Source organism: Berkeleyomyces rouxiae (genome assembly GCF_048999995.1).
Source record: "Berkeleyomyces rouxiae strain 22BRR77 chromosome Unknown BrBRR77_ptg000002l, whole genome shotgun sequence".
NCBI lineage: Eukaryota > Fungi > Ascomycota > Sordariomycetes > Microascales > Ceratocystidaceae > Berkeleyomyces > Berkeleyomyces rouxiae.
In genome coordinates this window covers 2640083-2663017 of record NW_027396492.1, presented here as the reverse complement: position 1 = coordinate 2663017, position 22935 = coordinate 2640083, and the positions used below count along the sequence as shown (strand labels likewise).

The window sequence follows — 22935 nt, the reverse complement described above, 5'->3', positions numbered from 1 at the left end:
TATAAGGAATAGCTTCAAAGTGGAGGGGAAAAAGCAAACAAGACCTCGCAAAATGAAAAAAAAACAAAACACTGCAGCTCGGTCCGGTACTCCAATACCGCACGCTCCCGCCATCGCCATCGCTGTTGTTCGTCTAGTTGTCTTTTGCGCTGCGTTACGAGCCATAGGAAACCTGGCCGTTGGGCTTATCCTCGTCCATGCCCGGAGCCATGAAGTTGGTCTTGTTGTTGCCCGTGACCTTGGCAGCCGAGCAACGCGCCATGGTAGGAGAGCTATTGAAAGAATATGGTTTAGTTGGGTTCAATATGAGAGATGGGGCGTAGACAACTGACCTTCTAGAAATCACGTCGGTGAAATAAAAGTTCTCAATCACTTGCTTCAAGGGCGCGCCCGAGATAGGCGCCCCACGGTTACCGTCAATAAGCTGCACCTTGCTCAGCTCACTCACTGATGTGGGCTCCACGACATCATACGAAACTAGCGCCGGGCTGATCTCTGCCATGCGCTCGCGCAAAACTGCAAGGTCGTCATAAGGCAGCGGCGATCCCAAAAACTCGGATGCCGCACGGATAATCTTCCAGTCGGTACGCGAGCCGCCGGGCAGCGACACCGCAGCGCGCGTTAGCTGCACACGACCCTCGGTGTTGATGTATGTGCCGGACTTTTCCGTGTAAGCAGCGCCAGGGAGTACCACATCGGCAATCTGCGCACCGCGGTCACCGTGGTGGCCCTGGTATACAACGAAGGCGTCCTTGGGGATGTCGCCTTCGGCAAAGTCGTCGGCACCTAGCAGCCACACGAACTTGGGCTTGGTCTGAGCAACTTCGACCGACGGAGGCACAAAGCCAACCTCGTAAGCACCAGCACGTGAAGCTTCACGTTGCAGAACATTGAATCCGTTCCACTCAGGCGTGTTGAAGTTGGAGGAGTGCTTCTCGGTAAACTGGCCAATAGTCTCGTAATAGGCCTTGGCATCAGCGTGGTCAGTAACACCTGAACCCACGATGATCATGGGGCGCTTGGCCTCAGCCAGCTTCTTGCCAAAAGGACCGGAAAGAGTCTTCTTCAGCGAAGCGTGGTCGGCACCAAAGTGCTCAAACCCGAAAGTGGAATCCCAGGACTCGCCAACAACACCGATCTCAAGGTCTGAGCGGAGCCATTGCTTACGAATGCGGGCATTCAGGACAGCGGCCTCGTGACGCGGGTTGCTACCGACAATCAAGATAACATCGGCCTCTTCAATGCCAGCAATGGTCGAGTTGAAGTTGTAATTGGAGCGGACGTCAATACCGTGAGCCACAGGCTTCCGACCAGCCTCTACATCGAGACCCAGGTTCTCAGATCCCAACTTGTTGGCCAGGTCCTTCATAGCTACTAGAGACTCCACTTCAGTCAACGCACCAGCAATGGCCTTGAACTCGTTGCCCTTGGGAGCGAGTTGTTGGTAAGCAACTGAGATCTCGGTCAGAGCCTGGGCCCAGTCAACCGGCTCGAACTTGCCACCCCGGCGCACCAGAGGAATGGTAAGGCGCTGGGTTCTAAGGCCATCGCAAGCAAAGCGCGTCTTGTCATCGATCCACTCCTCATTGATGTCTTCGTTGAGTCTGGGTAGCACACGCATGACTTCGAGGCCGCGCGTATCAATACGGACATTCGATCCAAGACCATCGTGGACGTCAATCGACTCGGTATGCTTCAGCTCCCAAGGGCGGGCCTTGAAGGCATAGGGCTTAGAGGTGAGGGCACCGACAGGACACAGATCAATCACATTACCGGACATTTCCGAGTCAAGCGTCTTCTCGAGATAGGTGCCAATCTGGATGTCGTTTCCACGGCCGAAGGAGCCCATTTCGGGAGCACCAGCAACGTCGTTGGCGAATCGTACACAGCGGGTGCAGTGAATGCAGCGGTTCATGGATGTCTTGATCAGTGGACCAATGTTCTTGTCCTCGACGGCACGCTTGCCTGAAATCTCGTGGAAACGGCCACGGTCGCCGCCGTACCGCATGCTCTGGTCCTGTAGATCACACTCGCCACCCTGGTCGCAGATGGGACAGTCCAAGGGGTGGTTTGCCAGCAAAAACTCCATGATGCCCTCGCGAGCCTTGTGTGTCAGCGGCGAGTTGGTCTTGACGACCATCCCAGGCGCAACGGGCCAGGCACAGGACGCCACGGGCTTCGGTGCACGCTCAACCTCAACAAGACACATGCGGCAGTTTCCGGCAATAGCAAGCTTTCTGTAAATTGGTTAGAATGGGGGTTGTCTCGGGTGGTGTTCATTGTCGCTTGTAGAGGGTTGAGTCGGGGTCGGAGTGGGGACCGGGGACCGGGGACAGGCAGACTCGGCTGTGGGGGTCGGTGGGCTCGGATTTGGCAGTGGGTCGGGGCTGGGTCTCTTACTCATGGTAGCAGTATCTATATAAATCCAGCGTGGTTAGCTCAAGTGCTCACATCCCAGTTTAGGCGGGTCCGTGAGACGCAATGGGATCCATCAGACCACTCCGCTTAGCTCCTACATACCTGGGGACGGTGGCGCCGGCCTTTTCACAGGCCTGGATCAGCGACGAGCCGGCTACGTCGAAGAGAGTTGTCAACATGGCGATCTTGCTGGCTTCTGGGGGCCAGTTTCGGGGCGGTGACGGCTCAATTGGGCTTACCTTCGATCGAGACTTTCTTGCCGTCTAACAATTCACGATGGATCATTAGCTTGGCTTCATGGCGACTGGTTTGGCGGGTTTGCGGGTGGCCACTCACCAATGGTCAGCTCGACCTCCTGCGCACGGTGGGCGGTGGCCGAAAAGGCCCTCGAAGCGGCCCGTGTCGCAGTAAGGCCCGACGTCCGCAAAGCCGAGCGAGCAAGCGTTTGCCGCAGCATAGTGGCGGCGAGGGTTGTGGGTTGTGGGTTGAGGGTGGAAGAGGAGAAAAGAGCAGTCGACCAATGGGCGGCTGGGGCAATCAAGATCGGAAATTCAGACAAGTAGGTCAACGCCGCATGCAAAACAAAAGGCCGTCAGGCTAAATTCGGCTGCCGCCCGCTTCGTTCGGATGGCGGAGATGGAGATGCTATCGAGCGACTTTTGTAGGCTCTGGCTGGCTTCAAGGCTTGAGATTCAGAGGCTCGAAGGGTGCCCCAGTGATTGGAATTCAACCTCCCAGCAAAAGCCCACCAAGCTTAACAAGCCCGCTCAATTATGGCCGCGCTGATTGGCCAACCCCGACTTTTCCCATGTTTCTGCCTCAGGCCACATAGAGACAAGGACGCAGGCCCGTCCTGCTTATCTAATCCAAAAGGCCCCACCCTTTGGCAAACCCACCCAGTGCCTATTTCTTCGCTCGCGACGCCGCGTCTTTTGCATTTCTGTTTCCTTCTTTTATTCCTCATTGTACCACGGCTACTTTATTGTGGGAGTACTTGCTGCGACTGCATGACGGCGCTTTACCGCGCCTGAAACTGACGTTCCGTCAAGCCCTCCTCTATCTTGTGCCCAAGAGGAAGAAAACAGACTCCGTTTATGGATGCAGGGGAGACAACTTTTACAGGAACTCCATGACCCTCGCCTCTTACCGGCGGCAGTTACAAACCATCACCAGTGAAGCTGCAGCAAAAGCAGAATCGTGCATGCAGAAGTTGGAGTGGCATGAATTCTAGACACGAGCATTGCTGAGCATCGGCTGTCGGCCACTATGTTAACCCTACATTGTGCCTCTATGTGTTTACAACCCTAAGAAAATATGGTCGTTTCAATTTTGAGTATCATGAAAAATAGCACTGCCAGTGAGGGCCAAGAGATTACGCATTGTATGCACCAAATCACGGAGTAAAAACGACATTGCAAGTTCTTGAATCAATACTGTTGTTTGTATTATTATCGCCACCTATCTCCATAGGAAGCGAAGACATGAAAGCTGATGCTAAGTGCAACATATCCTAACAAATGTGCTGGCAACCCGTTGTTCACTGCGTCCATAGCAGGCTCTCCAAAATGTTCTGTGTGTCCTTGCAAAGAGAAACAAGAGTTGTCCATGACTGGGGCTTCCCATCACCCCGGCGCGCATATCGGCGTTGGACTACCTCGACGGTATGATATTCCTCACATACTCCCGTGCCAGGCGCAGTATGCCTTTGACCAAGTCCTCCAGCCTCCTATCTCTTCTACGACGCATCCAGAGCAGCACCACACACAATGCCACAATATCAGCGGCAAGATGCTTTGTAACGGCCCAGGCAGCACGCTCAATCCACGCCTGCAGCGTCATGGCCTGTCGAGTCCGCCACTCTTGTGCTGTTGAAATCTGCTCACGCAGAGCTACAATCTCCGTCGACAGTTTGACTAGCGCCTTTTCCACACGTCGCGCCCAGAGACTACTTAGCACTGATAACTCATCGTCATCGTCGCCATAGTCTAGCCCATCTTCGTATGCCAGCTGCTGCTCAGAAGCAAGGTCTGCTTCATCGACTTCACTAATTGGACGGAGCATTTTGAGAGGACTGGGCTCAGCAGATTCAATCATGGCTAGGTCTCCGTGTTTTATCATTGGTCGGGACTGACGGCCATGTTGACTGTCGGCGTAGGGGGACGAGTCGGAGACGCTCGATGTGTTGTTTTTTACTTGATCCCATACAAACTCGAGCTCTGAAACAAGTTCTTTTCCAGCACTAGAATCAAGAGAGTCAGCCCCAGGAGTCAGCAGGTAATATTTTTCAATGCGGCTCAAAACAAGTCATGGCTTACGATGTTGTTGCATAACGATGGAGGATCTCGACAAGTGCTTCCACATATTGCCTCTTCGCCTCTGTCCGAGATAAGGACCGGTGCGAGTTCCACGAATCCCACTTTGCTTGCTCGCGCTTCAACTCGTCGTCCGTGATGCCAACTGCGCGGCTTGGTCTCTCCATGACGCCATCCACATCGCCCTCCATCGCCTGCTTGTAGAGTCCATATAGTCGTAGTCGGTCGCTGACGGGGGGTTTTGTCGACCCTGTTTTGGGCATCTGCTTGAGGGCGCTGAGCGCATGGACAAAGACTCGGTCTACAGAGATGGCAAGGGTTAGCTATGGCACACTGCGGGACTGCGGTACACAACCAACGCAAGGGACGCGGGGAGAAGCTGTTGCCGTTGCTTCGACATACCCATTGAATCAGCCATGGTTGTTTAAGCGATGGCGGGGTGATATGCACAGAACTGTGTGTCGGATCGTGGGTGTAGTTTGGACTGGGCTCAACGGGATAGTGCTTGTAGTGCCGACATGTAGAGAATGGCCAGGGCGGAGTGGTATATTCAAGATTCCACTTCGGGAGCCAAGATTGATCAGCGCAGATGAGGAAGCACGACTGAAATAACAGCTCAAGCTACCTCTGGCTTGTGGATTTCCAGAGTCGAGTTCGGAGCCGTGGTTGATGCGACGCTACCGCAGATACATGCAGCGGGCGGGTGGATAGCTTTGGGAGAGCGAGGTTGAGGTAGCCCAGGAAGCGCCGAGGTTATTGTTGTACGCCGCTTTTTGTTTTTCGGTGCCGTCACTATGAAGTTGCGTCGCAAGTAGTGTCGAGGTCAGGATCCGGAAAAAAAAAAGCATGGATTTTAAGCTTGGGGATAGAGTCTCTAGTCAAGCAAGGAACTTGGGGCAGCTCAAGCTTTAGAGTCCAAGATTGGCGTCTTTTTTAGCCCGGCTAGGCCAAGGCGCGCATTTCTGATTTCTGGCATGCGGCTGGAGTTCTGCCGCGGTTCAAAGTTCACCAACAGCCGAAAAAAAAAAGGCACATGGGTGTTGGTTCTGGAGGTATACAATAAAAGTGGGTCCTTTTCAACAGCCAATCTCCAACGACGGCGTCAGTGGGATGTGTACATACTTATGCACATAGTCACAGATACTGATATTAATCCCCTACTTGTCCATGTGTAGTTTTATGTGTAGATATCGACTTCCCTAACCCGCCTCCAACCTTTCTCTCACTGTTCGCCAGCCTGTTGCGCAATCTTGGTCGCTGTGGCTGCGTTCTCCGAAGCTCGTGCTGCGATGAATGCGCGCTTCTTGGCATGGTACTGCTTCATCAACTTATTGCTGTCCAGCGCCTGCAGCGCCGCCTTTTGGCCGGCCTCTTTTTTAGACAGCGCCGTGGCCATGCCAATCATCTTCTCCTTCTCGCCCCAGCCGGTCAGAAAGAGGCCCACCGAGTACAGCGGCAGATTGCTAATCTTGTCCTTCTTCTTGCAGTTCATGTCTTTGTACTCTAGCACCACACCAGGCACTTGGATGTGGTTGGCCAATCGCGTCTTTGCGCCAAGCTTCGCATCTGCACCTCCATCGCCGAGTTCCTGAGCGCCGGTTCCGGTAGCTGATCTTTCGGCATCGCGCACCTGTTTGTCCAACGTGCGGGCCCATAACAGCTTGAGCCACTGCGATACACGGGCGACGCCATCCTCAGGACTGGATAGAACCACTGCCGCAACAAACGCTTCAAACATGTCACCCTGAACCTTGACGGTGTCTTTGTCGCTATCAGGGACGTGAGCCAATGTGGCCCTGTGGCGTTCGGGGGGAACTCGTGCAAGCTTTCCAAGATCGTACTGGCGAAAGTACCCGGCAAGCGTTGTGTTTTTGACGAGAGATTCACGCATCTGAGCACATCTTCCGGTAGGTAGCGAGCCAAAGGTCTGGAAAATAAAGGCCGACGAAAGCACATAGAGGTACGCGTCGCCCACCCACTCAAGGCGTTCGTAGGAAAGAAGCTTGCCGTTATTTGAAAAGGCCGAGTGTGTGAATGCTGCCGATTTTAGCTCCTCATCTACGGCCGGTAGCGGGGGTAGGTCGGGGTGAATATCTTCGCTGGTCCAAGCAGTGGTAAGGTAATACCAAGGTGCCTCTGCACCCTTTTTCGGGGGTGTTTCCTGTGACGGTTGTTTTTCTGGCCCATTTATCTTGGATACGTCAGGTTGGGCTATATTTTGAGCCTCTGGGACGGTTTGCGCCTGGTCAGTAGAAGGTACTTTTGTACCGAGTGAGTCTTCTTTTGTGCGTGCGGGCTCTTCTTCCACACCAGCTGCTTCCTTCCTCTAGATGGTACATGAAAGTTAGTCTCTTTTTCGTATAGAAGCATAGAGTTCACAAGGGGCGCATACCGCGTTTTTATTTGCTTTGGATGTATTTGCCAGAGTTTGGAGAGCTGGTAAAAGTTTGTAGCTTAGATTGGCAAGCTGCTTTTCAAAGCGCCGCTTTTTTTCGCCATCGCCCTTGAGAGCTTGGAGACATTCGATCAACTCATTGGAATCATTCAAGATGATGCTGATGGCGTCCTTTGCTTCTTCCTTGGAACGCTTGCTTGAGTCTTGAGCCTCAGGTTCGCCCTCTGCAAAGTCTTCTCGTGTTCTTTTAGACATTGGGCGTGCCGGGGGGGGGGGGGGGCGCTTTCAAAGCGTATGATAGAATGGGCGGGAGAAATGGCTGAGAATAAGGCTGGATATTAATCCAAAGTGAAGAGTTGTTGTACTCTATTGGTCTTGATGAAATTTCGAAACGTTTGGTGTAGTTAAACAAAGTTAAATGCCCATGTCAGAATCCCTTGCGACAAGCGCCACAGCGCCATGTGGCGCTATGTGGCACCATTTGTTGCTCCACTATCAACAACCTCATTTTGTTGCTAAAGTTTCCGTTCTTTTTATGTGCGCTATTGCTGGTTTGATTTACGAGCAAAATCCTCATAGACATGCCAAAATGAGTGTCCCACGGGCAAGATTGCTTCAGCTTATGAAGGTATGTCTTATTTTACGTCTACCATCTTAGCTAGCTCACTGCTAACTATCTCTCAGGCGCAATGCGACGTCTTCTCCACAACCTATAACCCCGACGCCTTGCGTCTCGGTAACAAGGTGCTCCGTCAGCGTCTCCGTGGCCCGGCACTTGCTGCCTACTATCCTCGCAAGGAGGCAACCATTAAAGATGTCCGCCGCATGTTTGGCCCCGATATCTACGCTTGGGATCAGAAGGAGCTGGACCGCCTTGAGAGTCTGGATCTGTACGTTTACTCCACGTTGTACTCTCCTCAACTCTTTACTGACTTTAGTACCCAGGCTTCACGGTCGCGGAAAGGGTGCGCCCAAAAAGAAGACCGAACCTCCTTGTATGTTGTATTTTCTTCCTCAAGCCTGGTGTTTTGTCGCTAACAGCCCGCACAGCCGCTGCCGATCTCAAGAAGAAGAGAAGATAGACAGCACGCATTGGCTGCTGAAATCGTGGATCCGGGCCCTGTACACTATATGCATGAATTCGATGCGACTATTTCCCTTGTTGAGCCTGTTCTCCGATATGTGCATCACCATCTATGTCTCCAAGTGAACTTCATATTACAGGCCCCAACCTTGACTCTATTGATCAAGAACCTAGGCTGCCACAAGGGTGCCTGAGTCACCATCCACTTTATCTAGTGTGCCTGAAATAGGAGCAGCAAACGCTCATCTTGACCGTGATTTGATCGCACCTTCCCTCGATAAGCCAACATTTGCAGGCCAGTGCAAACAAGGAAATCGCACCAGAGCACTCCAGGGAAACAAAGCATTGGATCTATCGGATTCTATGCTCTATTGGTATTTAATTTTGGCTCTAGCCGTTTATGATTTGGGAGGAAAAGAGGGGTAACAGTGGTTTGGAAGGCTCGCCATCATCACATAACTACGCGTCTACCCCCACGTACCTTTGCCTACCTTTCTGCCTTGATCGTGAAGACGAACTTGCCTTTCATTTTCCTCAACTCTGCACCCGCCCCAGGCTTGAAATTGACTCTATACGCTCGGAACACCCTTTACAACAACAATCATATCGATCAATATGAAACGTTATCGGTCATCATCGAGACGCAAGTCTCATGCGCGGCATAATCGCGTCTCCAAGGTGCCAAAAGTGAGTTCTTTCTGAGTTCCATGCAAGATCATGCTATTACCCTGGCCAAGCTCTCCCCTTTCCTGCCCCACAAGCACCGTGGCTTCCATCCATACATTCAATGTCACAATGAAACAAACAGAAGCACCATGCAATCAATCATGACATGGCATGGCTGGTTGCTGCTTCGCTCTTCATATTTTCTACCAGGGGATTAGTGCAGTATGCTGGATATGCCAACGAGCTATTCGATCCTGGAGTTGATGGGAAGTGTCCAAGGCTGCATCGCCCATGTGCCAACCACATTGACCGACCTCTGCCACTTCAGATCAACGGCTTCTCAACAGAGCCCCTCTACCCAGGGCTGGGCTTCTCCAGACTGCTGCTACATCTGTGGAGCTCGTTGTTCTGGTTGGGAAGGGACACGTCCAACAAATACACATACTACTGGATACTGGAAAGTGCCCACAGCAACCATGAGTGGCAACTACGATTCCAAGACACCATAGGTGGGGGTATTGTTTTTGTTTTTCGCGCTTGCCGATGATTTTTGAGCCTTGGCTTTTATTCCTCGCCTTTCTGTCCCCTTCTTCCTTACCCTCCGTTATACCTCACTCACACATTTTTCTATCTCTTCAAACTTGCCATCATTTCCCTGCAAACATTCCACGCTAGGTTTGCTGTCAAAAACTTCTTCGCAATGTTTGCGTACAACTCTCAGAGTCGGATCAATTCTTCCGGCTCTCTGGCTTTGTCTGCATCATCTCCTCGGGATGTGTCTGGCTCTAGATCGCCAACCAACCGGCAGTTCAACTGCATTTCTCGTCTTCAGTCCCTCTCCCTGAATGATTCCCGTGGAACTGCCGTTGAACAGCCCCCCGTGAGAAAACCTTTTGTGTTTACCATCTTCGCCCTAGCATAAAAACTAATGACTCGCTTTTCCTTTATAGGCTATTCCTGTTGCTCTTCCACAAATCCATCGTGGTGATACTCGGGTGGTAGGTTGTAAACTAAAGAGCCTGTCGTCCACGCTACATTGTGCTGATATTTCCCATGAAACTCTGATAGAACGAAGCTCTTCGTAAGCAGGCCGACAAACACATGAATTCCAAAGAATCATCTGAGAAAGGAGTCGACCTTCTTCTAGCTAGACTCTCCGAGCAGGAAGAGTATATCATGAAGCAGCACGAGCAGTATGCAACTAAGAATTCGGAAAACTCTGGTAGCTTGTCCACTACTATTATTAGTGCTGGCAACAGTTCCTCGAATGTTAGTCCAGCAACATCGGGAAAAGGTAGTGTGCCTGAAAGCCAACAACCCCAGGGTTTAGCATCTAACTCAACTCACAATGATGTTCCCGACGAAGTTGCTCAGTTGCGAATGCAACTCGCTGAGGCTCATGCAGCTTTATCGAACATGCAACAGAACCATTACCAACCTCCTCCTGTTACCATGCCCGCAATTTCCATTGACCGAATTACTGCGGTGACAGGCGAGATAGGAAACAACATGGGTAATGTCCTGAACAATGCATCTACAGCCAAGCCTTCTGTATCCTCTGTATCTTACATTTGGAATCCAGCTGGCCCTATAGTCGCTAGCTCTCCTGAACTCATTCATGGATATCCTGCTAGAAATGATCCTGGCGACATATGGGGACCCCACAATATCTATGAATCGAATGCTGGCCCATCGCATGCATTTGATGAAGCCCCGGGATGGCCAACAGGCCGGGGATTACACGAGTATATTGGAACCAATCCAGTCGGCTTTCCCATCCCCACTGAACAAACCCCATCTGCCTTGCCTGATGGCCGCCTGACTCCCGATATTGACATGTACTCTCGTCTTTGTCGTCGCAACGGTGTCAATTGTAGTGGAACCAGAAGGAATGGTTCCAACGATAGCGGCAACAATCGTTTTGATCATCACCAGTCACCCGTTCCAATCAACAATGCCGGTCTCACTACCCTCTACGACCAGTTTGCAAGTGGGGTTAATCCCTACGGTGAAGGCTCTGGTGCAACTTTCAACACACAAAATGAAACGCAGCCTCTATTTTCCAACTACACCCCCCCTGGTGCTACCGTGATCAACCCTTTCATTGGTAACACAACTTCTCAGAATCGTGGTGATGTGAGTGTATTCCTGCTCGAAGTTGTGTTCCCTACTAACATAATATATCAAGTTGGTTGATGTTTCCAAATTTAGCCAATCGGAACCGATCAACTATCGCCGTTTGCTCGATCGTAATGTCACTTGCAACTAGAAGTTCATCGTGGATAAGATCATTCAGCAGAACGACCAACAGGCGTCAATCTTTCTCCAGCAGAAGCTCAAGGTTGGCACAACTAACCAAAAGTATGACATCGTAGAGGCTATCATTGAGCAAGCCTACTCTTTAATGGTTAACCGATTTGGCAACTTCCTAGTCCAACGTTGCTTTGAGCACGGTACTCCCGAACAGGTGGTAAAAATTGCCCAGGCCATTCGCGGTCGAACGCTGAGTCTTTCCATGGATCCCTTTGGCTGTCATGTTGTCCAAAAGGCTTTTGATTGCGTTCCAGAGGAATACAAGGCAATGATGGTTCGTGAACTGCTTTGTCGTATTCCAGAGACTGTCATCCACCGCTACGCTTGTCATGTATGGCAAAAGCTTTTTGAGCTTCGATGGACTGAAGCTCCTCCCCAGATTATGAATTATGTTAATGATGCTCTTCGTGGCATGTGGCATGAGGTTGCCCTAGGTGAAACCGGCAGCCTAGTTGTCCAAAACATTTTTGAAAACTGTCTGGAGGAAGATAAGGTGAGCATAAACTCTGTCAAGAAAATCTACCCATTTAGTTCTTTTTTTTATTCTAACATCCTACAGCGCCCATGTATCGAGGAAGTTCTAAGCAACATTGATATTGTAGCCCATGGGCAGTTTGGCAACTGGTGCATTCAACACATCTGCGAGCATGGCTCCGAAACTGATAAGAGTCGCGCCATCGATCATGTTATCCGCTGTGCTGCTGAATACAGCACCGATCAATTTGCTTCCAAAGTGGTTGAGAAGTGTCTCAAAATTGGTGGCCCGGATTTCATTTCTCGCTATCTCGATCGCGTTTGTGAGGGCCGACCTGACCGCCCCCGGATTCCTCTGATTGACATCGCTGGTGACCAATATGGAAACTACCTGATCCAGTATATTCTTCTGAACACTACTCAACATTTTCGCGACGCGGTGGCAGTCCACATTCGGAAGCACATGGTTTCACTTCGAGGATCCAAGTTTGGCTCCCGTGTCGGCATGATTTGTACCAACCCTGCCAGCGCTACTCGTCCTGGTCCGCCTATGGGCCCTTCGATTCATAGTAACCGCATGGCTGGTAGCCGGTACAGTGGTAGCGGATACCGCTAGGTTATGTGAAACCGATGTTACCTCAGCCTACTGTGGCATGAAATTTTCTGATTTCTTTCTACAAGCTTCAACTTGTGCATATCTGCGGCGCTCTTTTTTTCTTACACTTTTCTTTTCACCCTTTTTCTTTTGCACGACTCTTCGACATCTCGCTATCTTTCGATACCAATAACCCCCGAGGGCCTTTTGGTCGGTCCAAGCCATCTCCAAAGTACAATGACAGCATCATCTTGACCAGCCCTGCCGTGTTATATACATTTTGTGGTATTCTAATCTGCTGTACCGTCATTTTGAGTCGTCTTAAACACATCACTACGATATTTATCAGTCCTCATGCCTACATATGCTAACACAGTTTCAACAAGAAAATGAGCGGCCACATTCGAGCACATATAAGCATCAATCCCAAAAAAAGAAAAAGAAATGAGAGAACGACCACCTAACCAGGAGAAAATAATTTACGGGGTGTCAAGGGGTGTTTCTGGGAGAATAGGAAGCCATTTATAGTCAGTTGAAAGTGTTTGTGGAGGTTTATTCTTCTCACAGGTTATCAGTTTTTTATTTTAGTCACTGTCTTAGTATTAACGGTCACTGAGGTCTAAGTGCTAGTTATATCTGCTGATTGTGAATTAGCTATACGAAGAGAGTAGTTAGTGGTAACTGAACAAAGTAGGAACATTGCTCACACTTGAAGGCGCAAGTATTGTGAACCAATTGTTTGGAATTGATGTAGTGTAGCTTGTTGTGTTACACAAGTGAACCCTAATATCAGTCTACTCAGCAGGGTTGACTGGATCAAAATGACGACATTATCTGCTTTGGTACCCCGTGGAATCAACTGCCTGTATATGGTCACATTGTCAATTACTATTTATCCACGACTTGACATATCATCAGAACGAAACAGCGCTCACATAGAGCCCCAATCGATATGTCTGAAGCTTCGAAGTTTATTGCCGAAGAGACAAAGGCCGACGATGGGATTTTCGTCGCCTTTGACTCTTACCCGTGGACCGAGGACCCGCGATTTGCGGTACGTGAACATGGCCCTATTCAATGTTTCATGAGCATTTATTCTCTTCTCAACAGATGTAAATGCCACTTCATTACCAATTCTAACACACAGAACTAGGCACTTGTCAAAAGCATGGCATCTCGTGGAATGCCCATGTCAACAGCACCAGGAGTATTAGTTGCGCGCATGGGGTTTGCGACCAAGTTCCTAGGACTTGCAGTGGACAGGATAAGATATTCGGCCTGGGTGCAGAGCATAGGACTGGAACATGAGACGGTAGATGACCGGCTCGCTCAACTCTTTGCTAGTTCCGCGGACCAGGAGGGGGAGACGCAGTCAGTGGGTGACCATTCGGAGGTCATGGCTACTACCACTGCTGCTGATGCTCTTGACTGGCAAGCTGCAGCACCCAAGATGGAGCTTGTTGTTGATAAGAGTAAGATGGGGGCGGGAGAACAGGGCACAGGCAACGGGCAGCCGCCGGCAAGTTTTGCGGATCTACTAAAGTGCATGCAAGAGGGGACACCAGTTCCGGGTGTGCGGTCAATTCCCAGTACGGTAGAGCGTGATGTGGTGAGTGACGCTGTTACTATTCTCTTTTCTCATTTCCACTCAAGCTCTTTTTCGTTGGCTTGGGATTGTAGTCGTTTTACTAACTGCCTTCTCTCCCCCATTCTCTAGAATATCAAACCATTTGGCGCACGTGCTGTGCCTCGGAAGCCGTGGGAGAAAGATGATGCTGCGCAGGCTGCGGCTGACCCCGGCGTTGGTAGCAGCTCAATTGACCAGGAATTTCCACCCCTTAAAGCTGAGGACTCGGAGTAATGTGGAATATATATAGCAACTGTTCTTTCAGCAGCTATAAGAGCTGTGACAGGTTTACATAAAGCAGTCAAAGTCAAGCACAGGGACAGGCACAAGAAAGCACAGGCAAAAGTACAGCAATACAACTATATTTAGTTAATACAAAACAGCCATGACATAATCCCCGGCCATCTCAGGAAACAACCCATCTAAATTATGGACTTCGTGGCAGTTACGTCTTGCATCTTGAAAGGGAGGGAAGATGTCTTTTTTCTTGGGGAAGATATGTGCGCACATACGTAGAGGTATACATTGTGTTACTTAGTCCGCGTTGTGTACATACACTTATGACCTTCGACTTACTTCAATCGAGATAATAAGCGATAACTAATAGTTGAAGCAACAACACAAAGAAAGCTCCAGCACTGTATCGTCGAGTACGTCAAGTGTTGTTGGCCTGTCACCAGAACCACGCGAACAACCCCCACCACAACTCCAACCCGAAACAGAAACCGCCATAACCCCGGATAGCCTTGTCCGTTCCTGCGCCTCGTTCCCGGCATAGCCACGTTCTCTTTTTTCCCCTACTCACCATCTCCCCGCCAGCCTTGATGCATATCGCTTTTTCTCACGCGGCGCGGAAGCTTCCTCGGCAATCTTCGCTACTCAACCGGAGCCTCTCCCACCAACACCAAGCCAAGGCCGGCCTTGTCTACAGCAGCTCCGCTAGTTTCTCCTCCACCACCCATTCGCTACATCCACGCTCAATAAAGCGGACCGCCGGTCTCAGCGCCAAGCCCAGGCTCAACAGCAGCGCCGTTCGTACCAACCTAGAATCAAACATGTACGGTCGTCGCGTAGGTGTCGCTCTGGCGTCGGTACTGGTTGGCTACGGCGCATATTATTCCAGCCAATCTGGCAACCAAACCACGACAGCTTCTCTCGTTAATAATGGCGCCGCTGATCAAGCTCAAACTGCTGATGCTCTACCTACTAGACAAGTCCTCATTATTGGGGCCGACGAGCTGAGCACGGGGACCTTTGTTGGCGAAGGCCCCATTTCAAAGACTATCGGCGACAACACCCAAGCCGTCATTGAGATTCTGAACAAAGAGCAGACCGATGCGAAGCTTCGCGATCTTGAGGAAAGCTATCTGGTGAAACGTGGCGAGGGTGTCGTCCGTTACGATCTAGCTCAGATTCCCAGCAACAACCCTATCGAGGATGATCATGCCGAGAAGATTGTCAGCGTCCCCGGAAAGCTCGCCGAGACAACTGCTCCTAGCAGTGACTGGATGTTTTGGGGTGTTTTTGACGGTCACAGGTAAGACAGGCTTCATGTCTGGATTCTGGCTCTATTAACGCTATTCTGCAAGAAATTGTTGTAACTTCAAAACAGGAATAGCCCATCTGCGACGAATTGGAAACACTGCTAACCTCTCTCCTCTCTAGTGGTTGGTCCACGTCCGCCAAGCTACGCCAGTCGCTCATAGTCACGGTGGCCCGCGAACTCAACACCACCTATTCTGCCGCCGCCGACCATAGTCCCTCCCCCGAAGCCATTGATAAAGCCATCAAAGACGGATTCATACGCCTCGACGACGAGATTGTGAATAAAAGTGTTGAAAAGGTCTTTGCCAAAGGCTCCAAAGGTGTTGCCGCCGAGGTGCTAGCTCCCGCATTGTCTGGATCCTGCGCTCTGTTGTCATTCTACGACAGCCGGACCGGTCTATTACGTGTGGCCTGCACTGGAGACTCTCGCGCTGTTTTGGGCCGCCGCAACTCCAAGGGTCTGTGGACAGCCACTGCGCTTTCAGCTGACCAGACCGGAAGCAACCCCGATGAAGAAGCCCGTCTGCGTAAGGAGCACCCCAACGAGCCTCGTGTCATTTACGCTGGCCGTGTTCTGGGTGGTCTCGAGCCTACGCGCGCCTTTGGTGACGCAAGTTACAAATGGACGGCTCAGACGATTTCCAAGCTTAAGGAAAAGTTCTTTGCCCGCAGCTCACCTTCTCTTAGCCGCACACCCCCCTATGTAACTGCCGAACCCGTTGTCACTACTACCAAGGTCCACCCCGAGAACGGCGATTTTATGGTCATGGCCACTGATGGTCTTTGGGAGATGCTGACCAACGAGGAAGTGGTTGGCCTAGTCGGCAAGTGGATCGATGCCAACGGGCCTCCGGCTCCCGGCGCGGCTGCCCCTGTCAGTGACTCTCTTTGGAATAAGCTGGTTGGCAACTCCAACGCCAAGCTGCCCGTTGACAAGTCTGAAGGTGGATCTGCTACCGAGGGAAGCAAGACTCCTGTGCGCCAGGCGCAATGGAACATGGCCTCCAACGACAACCGGTTCGTAGTACAGGACAAGAACGTGGCCACCCATCTGTTGCGTAATGCCCTGGGCGGCAAGAACGCAGAGCAGGTTTCAGCGCTTCTGACGCTCCCGGCGCCGTTCTCGCGTCGCTACAGAGACGATGTAACCGTCCAGGTGGTGTTCTTCGGCAACGGACCTGAGGGCAAGGACACGGTGGGCAAGGTAGTATTGAACGTGGAGGCTACCCGGCCGATGAAGGAGGATCCCAAGTCCAAGCTATGAGTTAACATTAATTAAATAATACCAGCGATTCAGTTTGCCCCATGGTTTTGTCTTGGTGGCATTCTCGCTTCATGCTACAGATTGCAATGTTGACCTTTTTTGTGCAAATGGTGGTTGACGTTTTGTTTTGTGTACCTTGTTGTCTAGATGTCACTTTATTCATATCACCAGATATCCGATATAACAAAACGGCATCTTCTCTATGAAGCATTATGGCTGGATGTGATATGATTCAAACACTTTCGTATCTTCCGAGAAACTTAGCCATGTTGTGAGAAAACAACCTCACGAGGAAGGCGTGCGTCAGAGTTTTTGAGGGTTCCTTCTGTTGGTGCTATGCGCCTTCCCTGATCACACAAAAAGAACCCTCCAGGTTTGTGTCTATTTCCAATAACAAGGCCGTTGTTGTGCCCATTTTCGTCTCTTCTACCATTCCGAAAAGTCTTCATCCCACAACGCGCATTCCCTCCTTGCCAAAGATGAACAGCTCGACAATCAAACTTTCTAGCTTCCAGCTCTCGCAGGCCAACCCAGCCATAACTCTCGAAGCAGATCCCTCGCTGCGGCTCTCTTCACAAAACGGCAACTTGCCGGTATCAGACCTCGGCGGTCTCCGGGACGCCGTCACAGCGGGCCGTCTGTGGGTGTGTCGCACGGGGCCGTGTTCTTTGAACATGGAAGTTATCGCAAATAGTGCATCGTTGCGCCTTCTAGAGCAGAGCTGGGATGATGTTGCGCACGCGATTGAGAAGATGCCGGTGAGTCTTTGGATGCTCTACGGCGCAGATGCTATACATTGCTAACGTTTCCCAGCTTTGGTGTCGGCTTGGCCTTAATTTGAGGCTCTGCCAGCGCCGGGATGATTCCGGTGCTGCTGTTCGTTCGCAGACTCTTCGGTTTTCGTTGTACTCCTCTGACATTTCCGCCTCGCATATCTGCCCTCCATCTGTATCTAGCGCATCATGTGACGAAATTCACATGAGCTTACATCTATCACTGGGCCTGAAATCTCGGAGACGCAACTCCGCCAACATCCAACCCGTCCAAGGCACACTTCAAGGCTACCAATGCTGGGGTCCTGATAATGACCTGAATCTCCCATTCAAGCGCTTTTCTCAGAACTATATACCGTCAAGATCATGCGCAACAAGACGTTCAAAGAGAATAATAAACAGCACCAATGTACCGTTCCGTACGCCCACCGCAATATTGCACGCTGAAAATATGTCTGCTGCTGGAGTTGTCGCTCTTCTTCAAGAGGGGTTAAACGTTTTATTCTACCGGCAAACTCCGTGCAACATACGAGCATCCAATGTGAAAGATACCGTACCACTTATCAAGCTTTTGCCTGGGGCGTTTAACACAACTTACATCACGGCAAGTTTAAAACGGCATGATCCCATAGTCTGAAGCTCTTAATCTCTTGCTAACTAGTCGGTAGAGGTTAACCGCCGGTCTAGATAGTATGAACACTATATCCAAAGTCATGTGCTACTTTACATCTTCTGGATCAGAAGGTCTCAAGGCTGCAATTAGAACATGGGCTTCAGACGAGTCAGACACAGTCACGACGGCAATATCTAAGAAGCTATGGGCTACCCTACAATCACAAACCAAAGTCCCTCGCTCATCCAGATCTGCAAATCCAGCCTTTACTACGACAACGAACACTCTCATTCGCCAGGACTGGCCAAATATCGATACAGTGAGAGAGACCGACGATGACATGAATTCCTCCTCTTGCGCCATCCGAAGGTCTTTATCAGACATCGAAATAGATATTGACGATGCCATTGAGCTAAGCCCAGTATCAACCCAGTTCATGCCACTATCCTCGGACTCGGGATACGAAGACGAATATAGTCTTGCGCCAGATGTTGACGGCGAATTATTTTTGGATCTTGATAACGACCAGCAAGAACGCGATTTTCTTGACATAGACGTTAATGCGGATTTTGGGGACTTCTTGAGTAGTACAAGCAGGAAAGCCACAAACTGTGACGTATCACAGGGTTTTGAAGACATTGATGTCACAGATATATGGGAAGACAACTGTGGTTTTGAAGACTCTGATGACGATGTCATTGAAGGTTTTCTTAGTAGCGGCGAGGCAAACACATCATTGTTTCTTGACGGTATAGACGGTGGTTTCTTGGAAGACGAAGATATATAAACTTAGACTTGGATGTGAGCTAATATTTAGACTTCAAATAACATTATTACTTGGAGATGGGTCTACAGGCAGCATGGTGAAATAGCAAGGGACTCCTATCCATACTATATTCATATGAGAAGCAAATCGATGTCCATGTTTCAATCTGGGCATTATAATCGGCAGCCCGGTACATGGCTATGCAGACAAGCAACTATTCACTCCTCTAGGTTACCATCAGCAACATCCATACAAAACGCATAGTAACAAGTACAAGCACAGAAAGCTCAGCAACAGATTGCGCATCACTTCTTCGCTGGCGCGCCCTTCTTTGCCTTTTTGTCAGCCTTGGCCTTGCGCTGCTCGGGCTTCATGGTTGAATGGTGGATCCACCACAGGATGCCGCCCTGGATCATCAAGGCATGGATGACAATCAGAAGCACGGTGAAGATGATGGGCTGGTCGTTGAGAACGGCAACGGCTTCGGGCGTGGCACCAAGCTTCAGGAACCAGCCAAAGGAGCCGGTTTCGCCGGCGCGAACAGCAGCAGCCATTCCGAGTATGGGGGGCGGGAAGGTTTCTTTTAAGTGGTATTCTTGTGTCGGCTGGCGAATAGGCGAGCAGAGGGAGGAGGGTTGGAGGACCCTGGCTGGTCGGCGGTGGTGAGGAATTCTCTCGAGATGCGTGGAGAGCAACGACGGGCGGTGGGACTGTTGGTATGCGCCAATACAAGAAATCCGGGCGGAAAAAGGGGTGGGTGGAAATGGTATCTCGACGACAAAACAGTAGAAAATATTAAGAAAAAAATAAGTACAGAAGAAACGAATCAACAGAGAACAAAGCAAAAAGTGCTAGAGAAGTGCGCCTGTCACGACTTTAGACCTGGAAAAGCAAGAAATGAATGGCAAAACAACCCAGAGGGAGGAGGAAGACGACGGTCAAGAGGTTTCCAAGGAAGAAGAAAAGAAGAAGACAATACAAACGTCACGCCCACAAGGCAAAACAAGGAACAACACACCACTGATGTTTCAGCGTCGGCGGAGGAGGGCCTGGCTTTGTCTTTGTCCAAGGGGATGACAGACCATCATCCCTGCTCGTCTCGTCTTTGGCTGTGGTGGGCAGCGAAACGAGGCCTGTCGCAGCAAAGTTGACGTGATAGGGCCTTGCGAGCTGGATTTTCCAGACGCGCATGCAGATATCCAGAGAGCAGTGCGACGGCTCTCCGGCTTTCCACCAAAATGCCCGACTTGAGACTTGAAGGCCCACGAAACTGGGCCGATCAGGTGTTACAGGAGAAGTCTCTTATCGTCGTTGACCCATGCAAGCCGCTTGGCCGTCTGCCAGCTGCCAGACACAGAGTCGGTTCCGCCTGACGGCCTGTCAGGGGTGCGAGAGAAATGCAGTGCCAGTGGGTGCCTCAGGGCTCAGGCCTGTTCCCAGCCAATACAAGCACAGCTTCTCTCTTGTCTCCGTGCAGGGCTAGGGAAGAGAAGAAAAAATTAAGACGCTGCCTCGTTGAGCATGGGAAGACTTGGAGCTTGAGACCCTTTCCCCCCCCCGCTACCGTCGCCCATTGGCCAATTGAACGACGCAGTCAACGTTCGGCTTGGATTGATTGAATTGGCTAGCTAAAAAAAAACAGACGACCGCAGACTGACGATATCGACTTATCCGGGACTCGCTCGCCGCCTCAACCTCCGCTCACTCCTCACGGACTACCAGCGCTTGGTCTCTTCTTTGCTTCTTGTTTTTTTTCTCTGTTTAGACTTGGGCTGTTTTGTGGCTCTTGATCTTGCCAGAGCACCACTGCCCTCGGCACTTTTTTCTTGGCCGACGACACAAGCAAAAAGCACCCGAAAACAACATACCCCCGTGCCGTGCTCCTGTCCCGCCTTCCGTCTCTCCTCTCCGCTACCATGAGCAGCATCGGGCTTACCCGGCCTGCCCGGTCTCTTCTATCCCGCTCGGCCTCCGCCAGCGTCGCTGTCCCGGCCTCCGTTTCCTCACCCTGCACACCAGCAGCAGCAGCAACAGCAACTCGGCTCGGTCCGCTCTCGTCACAATGCAACCAGTTCCATAACTCAGCCGTCCGTGACGCCCGCAGGCCGCCGCGAAGAACTCCAAAGTACCGCTACATCAGCCCCGAGTCCAAGGAATTCGGCTTCCTGGGCAACAAGGAGCGCACCGAGGCCCAGGCCGAAATCATCCGCCCCACCTTCACTGAGGCCGAGTGGGAGGTTCTGCGGAAACGCTACACGCCCGAGCAGCTGGAGGCGCTTAAGCTGGCCGAGGACAGCATAACTGCCGACGATCTGGTGGTGCAGGGCCGTCTGCGTAATGACCCCCATCGCCCCGAGTACTTTGAGGACTTTGCCAAGCGCCATCCCGTCATTGATGTCAAGCCTGAAGTTGTGCCGCGCGCAAGCGACTACAAGTTCCTATCACACCACGAATACTTGGACAAGATCATGAACAAGATTGCCGACCGCGCCGTCAGTGAAATCCCCGGCATGGAGGGCAAGGGCCTAGCCGACGCCCTCAAGCTGGTGCGCAGCACCTCCGACACCACCCTGGACCTGACTCAAGCCGAGATGGCAGCCATGGAGTCCTCGCCTTCCAAGCTCGAGAAAACGTTGCAGGAGTCATCGCGCGACCTTGACCCGAGTGCTCTCAAAGACGCCGACGCCAAACTCAACGACATCATTGCCAGCACTGTCTTCACCGACAAGCACGGCAACTGGCGCGAGACGCTGGCCAACATGGACTCGTGGGGTCTCGACACGCCCGAGCTCGAGCAAATGTTTGGCCCGCGCAAGAAGCTGACGCGTGCCGAGCTGTTCCGCACGCAAAACATGCTGACCGAGGTGCGCCCGTCGTACTCGGCGCTCGGCGACGAGCTGGGCAAGATTGGCGACATGGCTGGCCAGTACCAAAAGGATGAGGACCCGGACGACATGGGTCTTGACGAGACTGGCGAGTACACGGCGCTGAAGCAGCGCACCGGTCTGCAGGTGCAGGACTTGCTGTCCGTCGTCACCAAGGTGCTATCGGTGCGCAATGTCCACAACCAGACGCGTCTGGGCAAGGTGCGCTCGGTCTCGGTGTTTGCGGTTGCGGGCAATGGCGACGGCCGGTTGGGTGTTGGCCAGGCCAAGTCGACGGATCCCATGGTGGCTACCATCACGGCCAAAATGCTGGCAATCCAGAACATGGTGCCGATTCGGCGGTATGAGAACCGTACCATTTACGGCACGGTCAAGTCCAAGATTTCGGGTACTGTCGTTGAGCTCCGGGCTCGTCCCCCAGGTAAGCTAGTTTCCCTCAATCCACGCTCTTCTTCGGCAATTGGGGGCAAAAGGAGAAAAAGAAAATACGCCATATACTTGAACTTGCGATTGTTAACCCATCTCTCCTTCTAGGCTTTGGTCTGCGTGTCTCCCACCGCATCTTTGAGATGTGCCGTGCCGCCGGCATCCACGATCTCTCGGCCATTATCCCCCGCAACAAGAACCCCATGAACACGGTCAAGGCCGTCTTCGAGGCGCTGACCAACCAGCCCGACCCGGAACAAATTGCCCGTGGTCGTGGCAAGAAGCTAGTTGATGTACGCAAGGTGTACTTTGGCGGCAACGTGTACTAAATACTGTATTATTTGTTCCTCTTTTTTTTCTCCTTGTCCTACTTCCAAGTCTCTCTTTCTCTCTCTTGTGCCTTTCTTTCCCCTTTTTTGCTCACCTTGTATTTTTATTTTGCCCTCTTCCATTTTCCCAATCTAGGAGGGAGGAGTGCTTTTATTTTAAACCACTCCTCTCGCGTGGCGATGATGACACTGCGTACTTTGTTATTATTTTTTCTCTCTCCTTTTTGTACTGCTCCCTTTCTTATACTTCTCTTGTCCCTTATTTGCTGGTGGAAAGGAGAAGAAACAAAGAAGGGAGTGGTGGTTAGGAGAAAGGGAATACGTACTACTGTACATCAACCATGACGGCGGTCTTGGGTGGCTGCCCCTCCTGCTACTCTGTACTTGTTGTTTGAATAGAGAAAAAAAGTGCATAAAACATGATCCTTAGTCAATCCGGAATACATTGTG

General features: G+C 51.2%; 10 protein-coding genes across 10 annotated transcripts; 6 read left to right on the top strand and 4 right to left on the bottom strand.

The window, feature by feature from the left end:
- Window positions 1-154: 154 nt before the first annotated feature.
- BROUX77_002282 (uncharacterized protein) lies at window positions 155-2875 on the bottom strand (the record flags this gene model as incomplete). The annotated part of the gene is made up of 6 exons (XM_073746805.1): window positions 155-272; window positions 333-2237; window positions 2401-2415; window positions 2521-2572; window positions 2658-2681; window positions 2755-2875. The coding sequence occupies 6 exons, from the start codon at window positions 2873-2875 to the stop codon at window positions 155-157; spliced, it is 2235 nt and encodes a 744-aa protein (XP_073607364.1).
- A 1193-nt stretch (window positions 2876-4068) lies between these two features.
- BROUX77_002281 (uncharacterized protein) lies at window positions 4069-5148 on the bottom strand (the record flags this gene model as incomplete). The annotated part of the gene is made up of 3 exons (XM_073746804.1): window positions 4069-4657; window positions 4734-5031; window positions 5133-5148. The coding sequence occupies 3 exons, from the start codon at window positions 5146-5148 to the stop codon at window positions 4069-4071; spliced, it is 903 nt and encodes a 300-aa protein (XP_073607363.1).
- Window positions 5149-5952: 804 nt separating this feature from the next.
- Window positions 5953-7380, bottom strand: BROUX77_002280 (uncharacterized protein; the record flags this gene model as incomplete). The annotated part of the gene is made up of 2 exons (XM_073746803.1): window positions 5953-7056; window positions 7123-7380. 2 exons carry the CDS (start codon window positions 7378-7380, stop codon window positions 5953-5955), a joined length of 1362 nt encoding a protein of 453 aa, XP_073607362.1.
- A 334-nt stretch (window positions 7381-7714) lies between these two features.
- Window positions 7715-8207, top strand: BROUX77_002279 (uncharacterized protein; the record flags this gene model as incomplete). The annotated part of the gene is made up of 4 exons (XM_073746802.1): window positions 7715-7753; window positions 7810-8015; window positions 8071-8120; window positions 8176-8207. The coding sequence occupies 4 exons, from the start codon at window positions 7715-7717 to the stop codon at window positions 8205-8207; spliced, it is 327 nt and encodes a 108-aa protein (XP_073607361.1).
- Window positions 8208-9575: 1368 nt separating this feature from the next.
- On the top strand, window positions 9576-12278 carry BROUX77_002278 (uncharacterized protein; the record flags this gene model as incomplete). The annotated part of the gene is made up of 5 exons (XM_073746801.1): window positions 9576-9755; window positions 9826-9873; window positions 9944-11011; window positions 11145-11681; window positions 11748-12278. 5 exons carry the CDS (start codon window positions 9576-9578, stop codon window positions 12276-12278), a joined length of 2364 nt encoding a protein of 787 aa, XP_073607360.1.
- Window positions 12279-13209: 931 nt separating this feature from the next.
- BROUX77_002277 (uncharacterized protein) lies at window positions 13210-14118 on the top strand (the record flags this gene model as incomplete). The annotated part of the gene is made up of 3 exons (XM_073746799.1): window positions 13210-13311; window positions 13411-13866; window positions 13975-14118. The coding sequence occupies 3 exons, from the start codon at window positions 13210-13212 to the stop codon at window positions 14116-14118; spliced, it is 702 nt and encodes a 233-aa protein (XP_073607359.1).
- Window positions 14119-14708: 590 nt separating this feature from the next.
- Window positions 14709-16693, top strand: BROUX77_002276 (uncharacterized protein; the record flags this gene model as incomplete). Its single annotated transcript, XM_073746798.1, has 2 exons — window positions 14709-15421; window positions 15550-16693. 2 exons carry the CDS (start codon window positions 14709-14711, stop codon window positions 16691-16693), a joined length of 1857 nt encoding a protein of 618 aa, XP_073607358.1.
- Window positions 16694-17172: 479 nt separating this feature from the next.
- Window positions 17173-18866, top strand: BROUX77_002275 (uncharacterized protein; the record flags this gene model as incomplete). Its single annotated transcript, XM_073746797.1, has 3 exons — window positions 17173-17451; window positions 17507-18070; window positions 18135-18866. The coding sequence occupies 3 exons, from the start codon at window positions 17173-17175 to the stop codon at window positions 18864-18866; spliced, it is 1575 nt and encodes a 524-aa protein (XP_073607357.1).
- A 284-nt stretch (window positions 18867-19150) lies between these two features.
- BROUX77_002274 (uncharacterized protein) lies at window positions 19151-19399 on the bottom strand (the record flags this gene model as incomplete). Its single annotated transcript, XM_073746796.1, has 1 exon — window positions 19151-19399. One exon carries the CDS (start codon window positions 19397-19399, stop codon window positions 19151-19153), a length of 249 nt encoding a protein of 82 aa, XP_073607356.1.
- A 1362-nt stretch (window positions 19400-20761) lies between these two features.
- BROUX77_002273 (uncharacterized protein) lies at window positions 20762-22485 on the top strand (the record flags this gene model as incomplete). The annotated part of the gene is made up of 2 exons (XM_073746795.1): window positions 20762-22151; window positions 22265-22485. The coding sequence occupies 2 exons, from the start codon at window positions 20762-20764 to the stop codon at window positions 22483-22485; spliced, it is 1611 nt and encodes a 536-aa protein (XP_073607355.1).
- Between the last annotated feature and the right edge of the window lie 450 nt (window positions 22486-22935).